The sequence below is a fragment of the Garra rufa genome, chromosome 4 (assembly GCF_049309525.1).
Source record: "Garra rufa chromosome 4, GarRuf1.0, whole genome shotgun sequence".
In the NCBI taxonomy this organism is placed as follows: domain Eukaryota; kingdom Metazoa; phylum Chordata; class Actinopteri; order Cypriniformes; family Cyprinidae; genus Garra; species Garra rufa.
Genome location: NC_133364.1, coordinates 30503510 through 30520768, shown reverse-complemented (window position 1 = coordinate 30520768; position 17259 = coordinate 30503510). Strand labels below are relative to the sequence as shown.

The following is a 17259-nucleotide window of genomic DNA, read 5'->3' as shown; positions in this document are numbered from 1 at the left end:
GTACCATAGCGTCCAGTCCTGTAGGAACTGGGGGCATAGAGAGTACCAAAGGGGACATTGCGATATCTTTTGAGTCGCAAAGAGGTCCACTGAACCTGGACAAACACTCTCCAGATCTGCTTCTTGTACCTTCTGGGTGAAGCATCTATTCCCCGGGCCTCGGCCCCTGCCTCAGCAGGACGTCTGCTCCCACGTCCAGAGATACTGGACTGCTCTCAGTGGCTGAGCGGCCACTCATGACCGCTCCCCAACCAGTGAGGGATGCGTCCGTCGCTAGCGTGACGCGGCGACAAGGAGCTCCCAGAACTGGACCCTGAGAGAGGAACCAGGGTTTCTTCCACATAGCCAAGGTACGTAGGCAGCGCCGCGTGACCTTGATCTTGCGGAGCGGGTCTCCCCTCGGGGGGAACCCCCTGGTTTTGAGCTACCACTGTAGTGGTCTCATGTGCAGCAGTCCAAAAGGAATCACGTTGGATGCGACTGCCATAAGACCTAACAGTACTTGGAACTGTTTGACAGTGAGTGACTGGCCTAGCTTGACCGCATTCGCTGCAGTGAGGATCGACTCGATCCGAGCAGGGGACATTCGTGCCTGCATCGTGGTCAAATCCCACACCACGCCTAAGTAAGTGGTCCTCTGTAATGGAGAAAGTACACTTTTCTTGGCGTTGAGTCTCAACCCTAATTCTTTCATGTGAGCGAGAACGACACCTCGGTGTTGAACCGCTAACTGCTCGGAGCTGGCTAGGATGAGCCAGTCGTCTATGTAGTTGAGTATGCGGATGCCCTGGAGTCGCAGAGGAGCCAGAGCAGCATCCACACACTTTGTGAAAGTACGGGGAGAGAGAGCTAGGCCGAAAGGAAGTACCCTGTATTGGTAAGCTTCGCCCCTGAAAGCGGACCTGAGGAACTTCCTGTGTTGAGGAAGGATGGAGACGTGAAAGTATGCGTCTTTTAGATCTATCGTGACAAACCAGTCCTCGGACCTGATTTGTGACACTATTTGCTTGATAGTGAGCATTTTGAACTTCAGTTTCTTTACTGAGCGGTTCAATTGCCTGAGATCTAAAATGGGCCGGAGCCCTCCATCCTTCTTGGGAACTATGAAGTACCGGCTGTAGACCCCGGATTCTCTGTCTTGAGGAGGGACCACCTCGATGGCCTCCTTCCTTAACAGAGTTTCTACTTCTTGTTCCATTACCAGACCCTGCTCGGGGTTTACTAGAGTTAGGAATACCCCGTTGGAAGGTGGAGGCTTGGCGCCGAACTGAATGCAGTAACCCTTCTCTACAGTCTGCAGGACCCATGTGGAGACATTCGGCAGTAGTTTCCACGCTGCCAGAAAATCTACTAAGGGAACCAGTCTCTCGAGACTGGCCTCTGGGTTTATTTGAGGGACTAGTTCAGGGACCTGTAACAGCGTGCTGGCAGGATAATCCTGAACTAGCCTCTATGAAGACCCCCGTGGGGGTTGCGAACTCCCTAGGGCCGCTACGTTTCCGGGCGGAACAGCTAGAGAATGATGTTCGCGGGAGATTGCCGCACCCTATAATACTGACGGGGTTCACCGACATAACTCCTGAGGGCCCGAGAAGATGTGGTCACCGTGTTTTTCTATGGTGCACCACAAATCTCCCCGAGAGGGGCTGCCCTCATCGGCCCTATGTAAATATATTATTCTTATTAAAGTCGGGCCGTTAGGTCCAAGGGCTTTTTAGACCGAAGCGCGATCCTCGGACCGTGCTCAGTCAAGGAAGCCCCGGTCAGGAGTGTTGCTAATCCCGCCCTCTAGGTGTCACCGGAGGGAAACGGGCTGCAATGCTCCTATTATGAGCCTCTATGTGCGGAGCTGGTACACGGCTGGGGTTATTTTCCCCGTCAAGAACTCCAGACGTGTATATTTGCTGATCAAGCCTGAAATTTTTATTAGGCGGCTTAGAAAGCAAAGACGGAGCCTTCAAGGATGATGCTAGACTGGGCGACAGATAGCAGATAGCGTCTGTCCAACCCGCAGTATCATCTAGCTTCTTAGTTTGAAAAGGAAGGAAAGCTCCGTTTGGAAGTGCTGACTTAGTCCGCAGGAAGCATAACGTCTGCTTTTCTGCGGCTCATATTGCTTATATAGCTTTTAATGCATTAGTCAGCACAACCACCAGCTCATCATACTGAGGCGATCAGGGGGGGCGGTTAAACACTTTGACAACACACTTCACATCGACCTCCTCAGAGGAAGATATGGAAAGCGTTGAAAACCTTTCCTGGAGGGAAGTAACCGCATTGCGGGCTTCCTATCCAGTATAAGGTTTACCGATCCACGAGATAGGAGAGGAGATGGGGTATTTTTCAACACCCGTCTGCCGTCCCTCTAATGGATCGAGCCGCGATCCCAGCGAGTGCAGCAACCGCTCCGCATCGCGGCAGCGGGGCCAGACCCGCGGGAAACGCTGGTGAAAACTCCCTCCTCAAAGAGAGCCTTCCGTGGAGCACCCGCAGTGGAGCTATTTACGCTCACACTGTGGACAGTCAGCCTTTTCGAGGGCTGACTTTGCGTGCTCTACACTCAAGCAGACCACACATAGACTGTGTGTTCTTACTCTATCTATGTGGCTGCTTGTACCGCCTAGTTTGGTAACACTTCTTTCCCCCATGGTTGCATTTTAAAGGTCATACTACTCAAATAAAAGCCGTGCAAACTGGCACGAAAAAACAGCAGTATGACCGAGACAGACACAGACACAGAGCGCTCTCGCTGAATGACAAAAGCTGCCGCGGGCGTCAAACGCACGTGCTTTATACTTCCCGGTCGATGACGTCACCGCGCCTGTGACGTCACTCCCGTCATTTCATTGGTTGTTAGACATGATTCAGAGTGCGGCCCGCCAATGGCGTTTCCCATAGCGTTTCAGACGCGGCTCGAGTTCCCGGAAGGGAACAACAACATTTTCAATTTTGAATGATTATTCATTAGTTAGAGACTGTGAAAGGATTATTTGTAGAAAACAATAAATATAGCCTGTGTAGAGGCCTATGCTATTGATACACAAAGGCCAGCTTCAGCAAAAATTAGAGGAGCAGGATCTATTCACAGCAGTTATTTTATTAAAAACAAACTGAAAAAAAGTAAATAGATACAAATAAAAAACACTCCAAATATGGTGAGAATGCCACTGAATGCTGCCATTTTGTCAGAATCTTGCAACTAATAATCACAGTCATCCACTCGTGTGCAATTTTATAGCACGGCAGACCATGTAACGCTTGTTTCAATTATCTCAGGGAACCAAGGTTATGTTATTAACCGTTGCATATAGATGGCTATGGGGAATGCATCCCATAGCACCATGCTATAAGCAAGTGCAGAAGGATCCCCCTTTGTTGTGAGCCCAGCCCCGGCATGCCCGTGATGAAGGCTCCTAAGAAGCATGAGCCAATAATAAGACTCAGGCCATAAGTCTGAGGTCTACATAACAGGACTTTCTACGCTTATACAGAGAATTAGGTGAATAGGTGGACAATTTAAGGACATATAAAACCTGGTGAAGGTAGACGACGAAGACCAGCCGGGCGACTGCATAGATATCACAATAAAGATTCTGCTAGACCAAGCCCAGGAGGGGGAAATTCTCCTGGTGGAGTGGGCCCAACGTAAGCCCACTGAGGCATTAGCCAGATCTATAGTATCTAGTATCCAGTGGAATAGTCTCTGCTTCGTAACCAGCAGCCATTTAGAGCAGCATCCGAAGCATACAAAGAGCTGCTCTGATTGACAGAAATGGCTAGAGCACTCTACATACATACAAAGAGCCTGACCTGGCAGAGTAAATTAGGACCGTGCTTGTCCTCTACTTAGGAAGAACTAGAAGGCATAATGACTTGTGCTCTGAACAGAGTGGAGAGCACCTCAGGCAAGCACATAGCAGTGTCTTGGTTTGAGGACCACTATACTGCCGTTAGGCCCAAACATCAAGGCAGGAAGTGCTGACAGACAGCACTTGCAAATTGCCCACTCGCTTGACCGAGACTAAAGCCAGAAGAAGGGCAGTCCCAGGTCAGCACAGTATGAGGAAGAGGCAAATCCAGTCTCCAAGCTCTCCTTAGGAACTTAACGACAAGATCATTTTTTGTGATTAGCAGCGATGGCTGCCACGTATACTTTCAGCACGGAAGGGGGGTGCCCCTGATCCAGCAGAAAGGGATACAATGAATGTCACAAGAGGATGGGTCCTCATTCCAGACTTCAGACCAGTCAGAAAAGACTGACCACTTAAGGGCATAAAGGCTTCTTGTAGATGGGGCTCTAGCTCTTGACTCCTGTTTAGGGGACAGGGGACAAAGTATCCCACTTATTTGAGAAATAGCTTGGGCAGTAAAAGTTGCCTTCTGAGGTCCACTTCTGCCCTCCTGAAGAAAGACTAAATCATTTGAAACACTTGGGGCTGTACTCTCTATTCTCCTGAAATCACATTGTCCTGGGACAGCATGTCTGCTCAATCTGCCAGGAACATGGACTGTCCTCAGTGAGCACAGGTTGCACTGTGTCAATAGGAGGAGGTGTCTCGCCATCCTGTTAAGGGAGCATGACCTAACACCGCCTGGGTGATTTATAAAGACTACCACCATCATGTTGTCCAAACAGATGAGGACGTGGTGTCCCTTGAGACTGGTCATTTGAAACCAGACAGTGCTAGTTACATGTATGCTTAGGATATAATAAAATAAATGTTTGTTTTTATTTTTTTTTATTTTATTTTTTTTATTATTATTTCTGAACTATTATGCCAACAATTTAAACTGTAAATTATTTCTAAACTGTTATATGATTAATAGTTTTACATAGTAAACCCAAAAGCTGTCAATAGTGTCAAGAGAGTTCCTGCATAAGCAAACTATTTATTTAACAAAATATGTTTTATGCTATCACATTCTAAATGTTTGGGGTTGAATGTTACAAGGTCGATGATCAAGTCAAAATAAACTCCATACATAACTCCATACTAATATATTCAGTGTTGTGCTTTGTGCATAAAAGATAATGAAATATGAGCAATAAACATCAGGGTTTTTATTTAATAATCTTTTGCTTTATTTTTTATTTCACAATGGTTTTTAGGTATTATAAAGTACATAATCACAGTTCATAAGTAATGTTGCCAAACACTCCAATGTTCCATGTACATTACATACTGTCCATTACTCTCACTTGCATACAGTTTTATCCATGAATTCACAAGGTTGTACAAAACCACATATACATATAAAAAATGACAAAGTGTGACGATATATGTGACCTCAATGTATATCATTATGACATGACAAGAAACTCATATGAAACCAAGAGTTTACAATGTCCTGGCACAATAACAGTAATTCTATGTAACAATACAGTGTGATGAACCATATTATCCATACCTAGGCATGTTTTCTTTATTACTTTCTAGTTCTGATACTACTTGAATGTTGTTCTTTAAATGTGTAAATAATACAAATATATGTAGTAGAACAAGAAAATAACAGCATCTAATCAGTAAATGTACAAATGAACACAATTTCATGACCAAAACTTTACATTTAACACTTTAAATCCTCTAACACTTTTTGATGAAAAGTACTAGAAGCTTAACTTCAGATAGTGGTCTCCTGGTCTGGGTTTTCGCTGCATTTTACGATAGCTGAAGATACATTCCCATTGCTAGTAGAAACACCACTGCCATCCTGTTCTGGAGCCTTTAACTGGTTCTTTAGTGCAAGCTTCTTTTCATGACGAGAGAGCTTAATGTACAGGACTCCCCACAACACATAGGATAAGCTATACAGCCCATAAATAAGACCCAAGAAAGTATTTCTGTAGGGCAAAAAAGAAAGACAGAATCTGTGTATCTGTGAACGTTTTGGATGTAGTTTTGTAGACTGTATGACTACAAACTGTCAACATGGCTTTAACTAAATTTTTTCTAGAACAAAGGGTTTTAAATGTTGCAGAGTTTCAGATGGTAGTGCTAGTGTGCTTGAACAAGAGACCATTAAATTATTCTGAGGATTATTCTGGTCATTCATTAACAAAACAGTTTCGCAACAATAACAAAAACAACAAGGTATCATACAACTTCAGTAATTTAACCCTTAAAAAGATTTAACTAAATTCCATCTGACAAGACTTCAGATAGCCTTTGCCATCATTTACCAGTCCTACATTTTTCTTCAAACACTGACAAAAGAATAGAAAGCTATGTATTAATTGTATTGTAACTGCTAGCTGCAAACAGTTCACATTCATGACAAGTTATAATGAATGTGAATGTTTTCAGAAGGTGTTTATGGTTAAGTGTTTAAATTAAAGGAAATTGAATTTTTCCAGTTTTAAAATACATAAACATTGGACCATCTAGCCAATGCATAACCAGTGGCAGTATTTTGAAAACGTGTGCATGAAAATTTTACATTTCTGTAAGTGTCAGTGTAAGATAACTAACCTGAAGGCACCAGATTCATAGATACGACACGCTCCTCTCCCTCCACATTGTTTTGTGCCCCATTTCAGACAGGTCTTGTCAATCAAGGCTCCAAAGTAAATAGGAGGGGGAATGCCACCTAGAAAAAAATTCTCAGATCAGCTAAAGATACTTTTTCTTTATTGTTTAATAATTTTGTGTTGAGAATGAAAGAAATCTTACCCAGAGTCCGAACAATCAAAGTATAAATACCAATAGCCAGAGACTTCAGTTCTGGATTTATGGATCTAAGAAAAAAGCAGTCATGAGGACAGAGCTTAAGGATTTTTATTTTCAGTTCTAAAAAAAAAGATACCACAATACAGAACTCTACTTCAGCCAGTATATACACCAATCTATACAAATAAAGAAACATATTTTTTTTGTCCTAAGGATGAAAATGCATAAAGAATGACCAACATTCTTAAAAATAAAGGTTCTTTAAAAGGTCCTTCGAAGCAATGCCTTAGAAGAAACATTTTTGGTTACACACACACACACACACACACACACACACACACACACACACACACACACACACACACAAATGATTCAGTCAAAAGTTTTTTTAAGAACCATGTCTTCCTTACCTTTTTATAATCTGAAAAACCTTTCACCACAAAGAACCTTTTGTAAAACAAAAAAGGTTCTTCAGATGTTAAAGGTTCTTTATGGAACCATTTAGACAAAAAGGTTCTTCTATGGCATTGTGAAGCACCTTCATTTTTAAGAGTGCATATACTGTATAACACAGACAATCAAGTCTTTTAAAGGTATCTGTTGTTGCACTTTTGGGGAGATTAATTACCTGAGCAGAATAATGTAACCTGGTGTGGCCCCACAAGCCGAGGTAAAGGCACCAATGACTGTCACTGCCATGTAGAACTTAAACATGTAGTTACAATCACTCTTACGAGGGCACTGGCCCAGCACTGCTGACATATTTGCATATGGGAAAGGTGACTCTCCAATACAGGTGCAGTTGTGGAATATCTTTGAAAAGAGCCAGAATATGTCAACTACTACAATAACAACAGATGCAATAACGTTTAAATGTCTCAGACTACAGTACATGTTTTTTGTTGTTGTTGTTGTTGTTGTTTTTCCATTTAAACCTAGCAATTAACAAAGTTTTAGGGTTTTTGGACATGAAAAGGAAGGACAATGAAGAAATTTGGGTTAAATCAATTTTTAACACTGGTCCTATGTTACTAATCAAATGTAAGCACACCATATTCACGTTTTTTTGTGTGCAAAAGGTCAGATTTCATTGAAGTGCACAACAAGGTCTTTGGAAAATTCTCAAATTATGCAGGCATTACAAGGATTATCGGGTTTGTATAAAAATGTCCATGGCAGTTTGAAAGCTGCTGTCAAAATGGAGACATACAGTAGTAATTATTGAAACAGTTTGAAAATCCAATATATTTTTCAGTACAAAAATATGGTCTCAGATTTTTGGACCCTTTTTTTAGGAATTATAGTATGGAGTATATCAATATATGTCTATAAATAATATAGAATATAACCCAAAATACAGAATAGAATAGAATAGAATAGAATAGAATAGAATAGAATAGAACAGAATAGAATAGAAGGGATATTCTTCTAGTACTAGTATTACTAGTACTAGTATTCTTGATACAGAAGTTAGAACATGTTCTTTGAAGAAAAAAAAAATCTAAATGTAGTCATTTTCTTTCCCTCTAAGTTGACTTTTCTGCTGATGAAACAAATATTAACTCAAAAAATCAAAATGCAATAATTTCTAAGAACATGATCTACAATCTAATCAAATCTTGATCGCTAAAATAATTTTAACGAAGAAATATACAGTGGTGTGAAAAAGTGTTGGCCCCCTTCCTGATTTTTTTTTTTATCACACTTTATTGTTTCAGATCATCAAACAAATTGAAATAATAATCAAAGATAACACAAGTAAACACAACATGCCGTTTTTTAAATGAAGGTTTTTTTTATGAAGGGAAAACAAAATCTAAACCCTGTGGTTTATCACAGGTTCTCTAGCCACACCCAGGCCTGATTACTGCCACACCTGTTTGCAATCAAGAAATCATTTAAAGGACCTGCCTGACAAAGTGAAGTAGATCCTCAAAAGATACACATCATGTTGAGATTCAAAGAAATTCAGGAACAAATGAGAAAGTAATTGAGATCTATCAGCCTGGAAAAGGTTATAAAGCCATTTCTAAAGATTTGGGACTCCAGCGAACCACAGTGAGAGCCATTATCCACAAATGGCGAAAACATGGAACAGTGGCGAACCTTCCCAGGAGTGGCCGGCTGACCAAAATTACCCCAAGAGCGCAGTGAAGTCTCATCCAAGAGATCACAAAAGACCCCACAACAACATCTAAAGAACTGTAGGCCTCTCTTGCCTCAGTTAAGGTCAGTGTTCATGACTCAACCATAAGAAAGAGACTGGGCAAAAATGGCCTGCATAGCAGAGTTCCAAGACGAAAAGAGTTGCTGAGCAAAAAGAACAGAAAGGCTCGTCTCAGTTTTACCTGAAAACATCTTGATGATCCCCAAGACTTTTGGGAAAATTCTCTGTGGACTAACAAGACAAAAGGTCTTTTGGAAGGTGTGTGTCCCATTACATCTGGCGTAAAAGTAACACAGCATTTCCGAAGAAGAACATCATACCAACAGTAAAATATGGTGGTGGTAGTGTGATGGTCTGGGGCTGTTTAGCTGCTTCTGGACCTGGAAGACTTGCTGTGATAAATGAAACCATGAATTCTACTGTCTACCAAAAATTCCTGAAGGACAATGTCCGGTCATCTGTTTGTGACTTCAAGCTGAAGCGAACTTGGGTTCTGCAGCAGGACAATAATCCAAAACACACCAGCAAATCCACCTCTGAATGGCTGAAGAAAAACGAAATGAAGACTTTGGAGTGGCCTCGTCAAAAGTCCTGACCTGAATCCTATTGAGATGCTGTGGCATGAACTTAAAAAGGCGGTTCATGCTCGAAAACCCTCCAATGTGGCTGAATTACAATTCTGCCAAGATTAGTGGGACAAAATTCTTGCACAAAGCTGTAACAGATTCATTGCAAGTTATCGCAAATACCTAATCGTAGTTGTTGCTGCTAAGGGTGGCCCAACCAGTTATTAAGTTTAGGGGCAAACATTTTTTTCACACAGGGTCATGTTGGTTTGGATTTTATTTTTCCTTCATAATAAAAAAATTCATTCAAAAACTGCATGTTGTGTTAACTTGTGTTAATTTTGATTAATAGTTAAATTTGTTTGATTTCACACCACTGTATATATTAAATTATTACAGTTTCACAATGGTTCCTTATGTTTTGTCTACTCAAATGTGTCTCTGTTGACACAGATAGATGTTATATATCACTATAACAGAAAAAAAAAAACACACTATAAAAGCATAGAGGTCTGTTGGCAAAACTGATTCAGCAATAGGCATTTATATGTTTGGAAAACTTTGGTTGCTTACCATATTCTTGCCATCCCCAGTGGAGGTTTGGCAACCAGCAAGGCAGGGGGAAGAATAGGTCAAACCATTGCTGGCACATATGGGATCCCAATGTTTGAGAGAGCAGGAGCAACCCATGTTACATGAAGAAATGAGTGTATTCGGCTGGTAAGACACATGTGGAGCCCTGTTAGAAATACAATGAATAATTAAACCACGTAAAATTATAAATTAAAATTTAGCTTATGTTCCTTGGCTTACAGAAATATGTGGGAGACTTGTGGGTTACTTAACAAAACATTTGTTTTTCGAATCCTATGAAAATGTTTGGTTTGGACAGAGGAATATCATTTAAATGATTTGGAGTAATTAAGAACAAAGTTTAAAGATGCAGTGCATTAATTCCATTATTCTATTGACAACTCAAAGCTGCCAGGAAAAAAAGTGAAAATAACCCTGTTTACCCTTGATATGACACTGTAAGTCCAGCCACTTGTGAGTTGTCACACTGCAGGAAATACTGAACTAGCATTGAACAGAAAGCCAGCATAGACGATCCAATACAGACTTTGGTTGCTCCAACAACATTCAGTTTGAACTTCTTCATTATAAACCCACCAGTGGCAATTCCCAAAGCCACAGCTGGTAAATTCATAATGCCTGGAAAGACAAAAGATGATTACATTCATGATGGTTTATTTCAATAAATTATTTTATTAGATATTTAAATTTGTTTTTTCAAGTAAAAAGTTACAACACAACACATTTTTAAGTACACTTAAATTCAACATTACATTATTATATTCAACATTACATCGACACACTGACAAATGGGGATTCCCTTGGGAACACCAATCACCTTTGAGTCGTAAAAGAAAAGGTGTTTCCACTCGTTCAGATTTTTGCTTCAGAGCTGAAAGGTTGCAGCTGTGATAGCACAACTGTTCTTACAATTTGCCTCGCAGACCCAGAAACTCTCTTTCGCTGGAAAGGATCACTATTTACGGTACATTCACCAAAGTTTCACTGGTTGGAGCACGGTTAAGGGCTGTGATTCCCCCCATGTGCTTTGGCACAAAATAGAAGTTCCCCAGTGGGAGTCGGCTGCATCCGAAAATGCTTTGGGAACGCCATCAGCGAGACCATGCTCTGAAACACGTGTGTAACAATCAATAGAGAAACGCAATGTCACGGGCAGATGACGTAGGGACCAGGAAGCTATATAAGCACATGGGGCGCGTGCAGCCGGCAGCTTCTGTCTTTCAGCTAGCGCTCTGTGTGTGTCTTGTATTCCCTGTTTTTTTTTTTTTTTTTTTTTTTTTTTTGTGCCAGTTTGCACGGCTTTCTTTTGAGAGAATATGTCTCAAAGCAAAATAAAAGCAAGCAATTCATAGTGTGTGTTCCCCTGTGTCCTCGTTTTATTACTCTTTGAGAAGGGCGCTCTCGCGGGTGTTTCCCGTGGCTCAAGTCCCGTTTTTGCCGAGGCAGAGTGGAGGATGCCATCGTGGGAATCACAGCACGGAATCCCTCTCGAGTGAGAGTTTGTGCTGCTGCAGTTGTCTTTCTCGGAGGAGATTGATGCTGTACGCATATGAACAGACTATTGTAGTGCCTGGAGCCCATCAGACATGAAATAACTAGTTATATTCCTTAATTGACTTCTCCCCCGATTATCTCCATGATTAACACCTAGGTGCTATGAGCCAGACCTCTGGTCACTATCCAACTCATCCCCCACCATCAAGATAAGACTATTACAGAAATGCAGATACACTTTCCTTATTCAGACATACAGTCCCACATACAGTTATATAGAAATGTACACATATCAATGTGTTACCTTTTCTTATATTGTTGTTTCTGTTATGTATGTCGGCCTCAAACATTAATCCGCAATAGGTGAATTATTGTGCATGCTAAGACTCTCACATTTAGAATCACTCAGTCAACCGAGAAGATACATAGATCATGTTTTGTGTCTATGAGCAGCATTTATTATTCCCTAAATGTTAATGTTTGTGGCATCTTAATAACTCCTTGCTTTATAGGTATTATTGAACTTTTGGAAGTTTTGTGGCAAAACAACACAATGTCACGGGCAGATGACGTAGGGACCAGGAAGCTATATAAGCACGTGGGGCGCGTGCAGCCGGCAGCTTCTGTCTTTCAGCTAGCGCTCTGTGTGTGTCTTGTATTCCCTGTTTTTTTTTTTTGTTTTTTTTTTTTTTTGTGCCAGTTTGCATGGCTTTCTTTTGAGAGAATATGTCTCAAAGCAAAATAAAAGCAAGCAATTCAGGTTGTTCAGAACCGTTTCATTCCTGTCCCTAGCATTGGAGATGAGGCCTGCAATCAAAGCCATGCGGCCTAAAAACCTTCTTCAAGGCCAGGCAGACCAAGGAACCCTCAAGGAATTGAAAAGGACTTTCTGAACTGAACACATACGAAACCAATGCACAACAACAAGAGCTTGCAAGTATCTGTCCTTTCTAACGTAGATAGCTGCGTTTAAGGCTTTTTATGAAAAACGATTTCAGGTTGTTCAGAACCGTTTCATTCCTGTCCCTTGCAAATTCACTTTCTGTCTCTCTCTCTTACTCTCTCCCTCTCTCTCTCTCTTACTCTCTCTCTCACGCGTTCTCTGTCTATTTGTGTTTTATGTATGTTTGTCTATGTGCGATCGTTTGTAAGTAGAATAGTTTAATAAACAACCATATATTCACATATAATGATTCTCTGTGCTGAATGCTTACATTGCCAAAGTCACTTAAACTGTTTCGATCTCATATTGCTACCTTAAGCCCTATTTTGTTCAATTGTTTTAACTCCCTTCTGATTAGTAAAACACGTTGCCGTGACGACGAGCCAACGTAAGAGTAATGGGTATCACTGAAGAATTTGCTGGACAAAGAAACAAGTCGATATCATCATTACTGTTACTGATCAGAAACTGGAGATTGCGTATATTTAATGACGATTATTATACACAATTTCCTGTGAGTTAAACTACTTTCCCTGACTGAAATGTATGTTTTAAATAACTCATTTCATCCTATTCATTGGTCAAAAAGACCTGGTGGAGATTTGCAGTGCACATGTGATGAGAGAAACAGTCTCATGCATGTACACACATATATTGATCATCTTAAATTCTTTGAGCTAAACCAAAATTCACTACACTATGTACTTGATTGCTCATTTCTCCCTGCTCTCGCTACTCTAAAAATAGGAGGCGGAGATTCACACGATTTATGTGTAGTTTGTTCTGGAGCTGAGAACTCACAACCACTCTTGAGGGGACGGGCTGTGTTCATTCATAAATGTGTTCATTTATAAATGTCACCAATCACTTACACCTAAACGTGTGAAGTTGAATGTTTAGCTCTGCTCCTATAGTTTTAATTCTGAGGAACTATATACAGACTGCTGGGCAGAGCAGCATCTGCTTTTGGACATTGATTGCACTCTCACCCTGCACTTTCCTCCAAGTGTGTGGATGCTGCTCTGGCTCCACTGTGATTCCAGGGCATCCACATACTGAATTATTTTGACATTTGGTCAAAATTGGCTCTTTCTGAGCAGTTGGCAATTTGGCATCGAGATGTTGTTTTTGTCTGCATGGAAAGTTTGGGTTAAGACTAAACACCTAGGAAAGAGTGCTTTCTCCGGTATGGAGGACCACTTGTCTAGGTGTAGTGTGGGAGGCCATCGAGGTGGTCCCTCCTCATGAAGCAGAGTCCGGGTTCTACAGCTGGTAATTCATAGTTCCATAAAAGGATAGAGGGTTGCGTCCAATTTTAGATCTTTGTGTACTGAACTGCGCTGTCCGGCGCCTAGCATTCAAAATGTTGACCATAAAACAGGTCGTACTACAGGGCAGGTCCGAGGACTGGTTTGTCACTATAGATCTAAAAGATGCACACTTCCATATCTCCAACCTGCCTCAGCACAGGAGGCTCTTGAGGTTCGCTTTTGGGGGCAAAGCGTACCAATATCAGGTTCTTCCTTCCGGTCTGGCTCTCTCACCTCGCACTTTCACCAATTGCGTAGACGCCGCTCCAATGCCGCTGAGGCTGCGTGGCATATGCATTCTCATCTACATAGATGATTGGCTGATTTTAGCTCAATCAGAGCAGTTGGCAGTACAGCATCACATGAAAGAGTTGGGGTTACAGCTAAACGCCAAGAAAAGTGTTTTTATCTCCAGTTCAGAGAACCACCGTGTCACGCTAGCAACAGATGCATCCCTCACAGGTTGGGGAGCGGTCATGCATGGCCACTCAGCCCACTGTCTGTGGAGCGTTTGCCATCTAACTTGGTACATCATTCACCTAGAGATGCTGGCTGTAGACCAGGCTCTGAGGTACTTACACAAAACAAGGGGAATCCGCTTTTAGCTATTATGCCGCCCGCAGTCCTTCGGATGAGACGTTAAACCGAGGTCCTGACTCTCTGTGGTCATTAAAAATCCCAGGATGTCTTTCGAAAAGAGTAGAGGTGTGACCTCGGCATCCTGGCCAAATTTGCCCATTGGCCTCTGACCATCATGGCCTCCGAATCATCCCCATATTCCGATTGGCTTCATCACTCTGTCTCCTCTCCACCAGTAAGCTGGTGTGTGGTGGGCGTTCTGGCGCACTATGGCTGCCGTCGCATCATCCAGGTGGATGCTGCACACTGGTGGTGGATGAGGAGATACCCCTGACACTGTAAAGCGCTTTGAGTGTCTAGAAAAGCGCTATATAAATGTAACAAATTATTATTATTATTATTTGTGCTACGTCCGAACAGACTGCATTATATTATGTATAATCATTTTACTGTGCAAATTAATTTTCAAATCAATTTTTCAAATCATCTTAAATGTTCTTAAATTCTCTGTTCTTAAATCTGTTTGTGTGGTTCTTAATTTTGTTTTTATTGTTGTGATTATTATTTTAAATTTTTATGATTTTTATGCTATTGTGATTTTAATTCCTTTTTATGTACAGCACTTTGAATTACCATTGTGTATGAAATGTGCTATATAAATAAACTTGCCTTGCCTTGCCTTACTTTCTCCCGGACCTAAGTGATTGCCATGTGCTGGTGTGCACCGACAGCACAGCAGTGGTCTCTTACATCAACCACCAGGGAGGTCTGCATTCACGCCCCCTTTTGCAGGCTGGTGCACCAGATCCTTGTGTGGGCCCAGGGGAAGTTCTGTTCACTGAGGGCAGTTCACATCCCTGGGTATCTCAATGTAAGAGCAGACATCCTGTCGAGACAGGGGCCGAGGCCCGGGGAATGGAGACTCCATCCCGAGGTGGTGGAGCTCATTTGGACCAAGTTTGGTTCGAGCCCAAGTGGATCTTTTTGCGACGGTGGAGACAACGCAATGTCACGTAAGGTGTTCTCTGAGGGTTAAGGCCTGTGGCACGTACCCGAGTCCCCACGTGGGACCTGCCCGTGGTTTTGGAGGCTATGTCTTCTCCTTCCTTCGAACCCATCGAAGAGACTTCTCTCAGAGTGTTAACACTGAAGACTGTTTTCCTCTTGGTCCTAACCTCATAAAAAAGAGTGGGTGTCTTGCAGGCCCTTTCTGTGGCCCCGTGATATTTAGAATGTGCGCCTGGCATGGCCAAAGCCTTTCTGTACCCTTGAGTGTGTTACAGCCCTAAAGTCCCCACTGCAGCTCCACGGCCTGTCGTGCTTGAGGCTTTCTGTCCTCCTCCCTTTCGGGAGCCAGACCAGCAGAAGCTAAATTGTGTGTGTCCAATGCAAGCACAGTGCACATATCTTCTCCGTGGAGGAGATCGGACCAATTGTTCCTGTGCTTTGGTCTTGCTAAAAATGGTCTTCCCGCTATCTGAACTAACTCGAGGCTATCTCTCTGGCGTACAAGTCCTCTCCATTCCCTAGGGAATGAGGCTACGTCTCCAGGCATACTTCCGGTGCCCCTGCATCACGCTAGCTTCTCTGGAGCATAAGCTGCCGGCTGCACACGGCCTACGTGCTTATATGGCTTCCTGGTCCCTACGTCATCTGCCCGTGACATCGCGTTTCTCTATTTATTGTTACACACGTTTCAGAGCATGGTCTCGCTGATGCTGTTCAGACGCAGCCTCATTCCCTAGGGGAACTACATACGTAACCTGTACCATTTCCCTATGAGAGCAACATGGACAAAAATGTCACTTTAAAGATGTAGCTTCATCCATACATTTCTGGATGCAGTAGTTTACTGACCCTCTCTTACAGTCACAATCACTGTCTCTCATGTCTGGGCCATAAGCATGCTGAAAGGATTTCCAAAATAAGCTGTCGGGCCATCTTGCAGGGGTCAGAAAAGGGGCCAGAGTCCTCAGAGTCTGACTCTAAGATGAAGGCCATGCTTTCCCAGGCCCCCAATCTCCTCATCAGCAAAGGCGCCCCACAACCCCACGGCATCTACATCCTCTCCAAAGTGGCATGACATTACACAACATTAAGCCTTCAACAGGCAGGGGATGCAGCCAATCCAGAGATGGAAGGGATTGTTTTTTAAAAGGAGGTGGCGACAGCAAGGTCTTTGTTGCTTTTCTCTTTTGCCACTGGATCATCAGCCAGCGGTATCCAAATTATTAATGAAAGAGCAGTTTCCTCAGTCTCTGGGTAATACAGCAATAGATGCTTCCTCAGACTCATACACCACAGGCCAAGAGCTCGTACCTCAAGGACGTGCTGTTTCCTTATACACATCTGGCCGGTCCCTCGTGAGATCCTGGGAGCCAGGTAAATTCTGCTCCACACCCACCCCCTTTACTCCGGTCATCAGTGCACCCCCTCGCTGCCCCTCCATGAGTGTATCGGTTGTCCCTTTGGTGTCGCTTGTACAGAGTCCAGGAGCCTGGCTAGCACTTCCCAGTCTGTCCTCTGCAGAGATTGCAGTTCTCCTGGCAAAAAAACACAAAAGAACCTGTCTCTCCACCTGAGATGAAGTTCGGTTTTACAGCCCGTACTTTATTGTACCCAAGAATTGACTGATCTTGGATCTGTGAGTATTGAAGTGGGCCCCGCACAAGCTCTCATTCAAAATTCTGATGCGAACACACATTCTTACATGCGTATGGTCCCAAGATTGGTTTGGAGAAAATGACCAGAAGGATGTGTACTTCTCAATCTTGCCTCGACACAGATGTTTCTTACTTTTGCTTTTGAAGGTCAGGTGTACCAGTACAAAGTCCTTCTCTTTGGGCTGTCCCTTTCTTCCCATATCCTTTCCAAAGTAGCAGAGGGTACCATTGCCCCATTAAAGGAAACAGACATCCATATTCTAAACTTTATTGAT

The 17259-nt window shown here is 42.7% G+C and overlaps 1 protein-coding gene across 3 annotated transcripts in view; it reads right to left on the bottom strand.

The window, feature by feature from the left end:
* Positions 1–5055: 5055 nt before the first annotated feature.
* The window catches only part of LOC141333814 (solute carrier organic anion transporter family member 1C1-like), a 59018-nt gene continuing 46814 nt past the window's right edge, over positions 5056–17259 (bottom strand). For all 3 annotated transcript variants that reach the window (XM_073838959.1, XM_073838958.1, XM_073838961.1), the window contains 6 exons: positions 10418–10613; positions 9975–10140; positions 7297–7481; positions 6672–6736; positions 6471–6588; positions 5056–5842 (listed from right to left, as the gene is read on the bottom strand). In XM_073838959.1, coding sequence (XP_073695060.1) covers positions 5623–5842; positions 6471–6588; positions 6672–6736; positions 7297–7481; positions 9975–10140; positions 10418–10613 — 950 coding nt within the window. In that variant the 3' untranslated portion in view covers positions 5056–5622. The remainder of the gene's footprint in view (positions 5843–6470; positions 6589–6671; positions 6737–7296; positions 7482–9974; positions 10141–10417; positions 10614–17259) is intronic.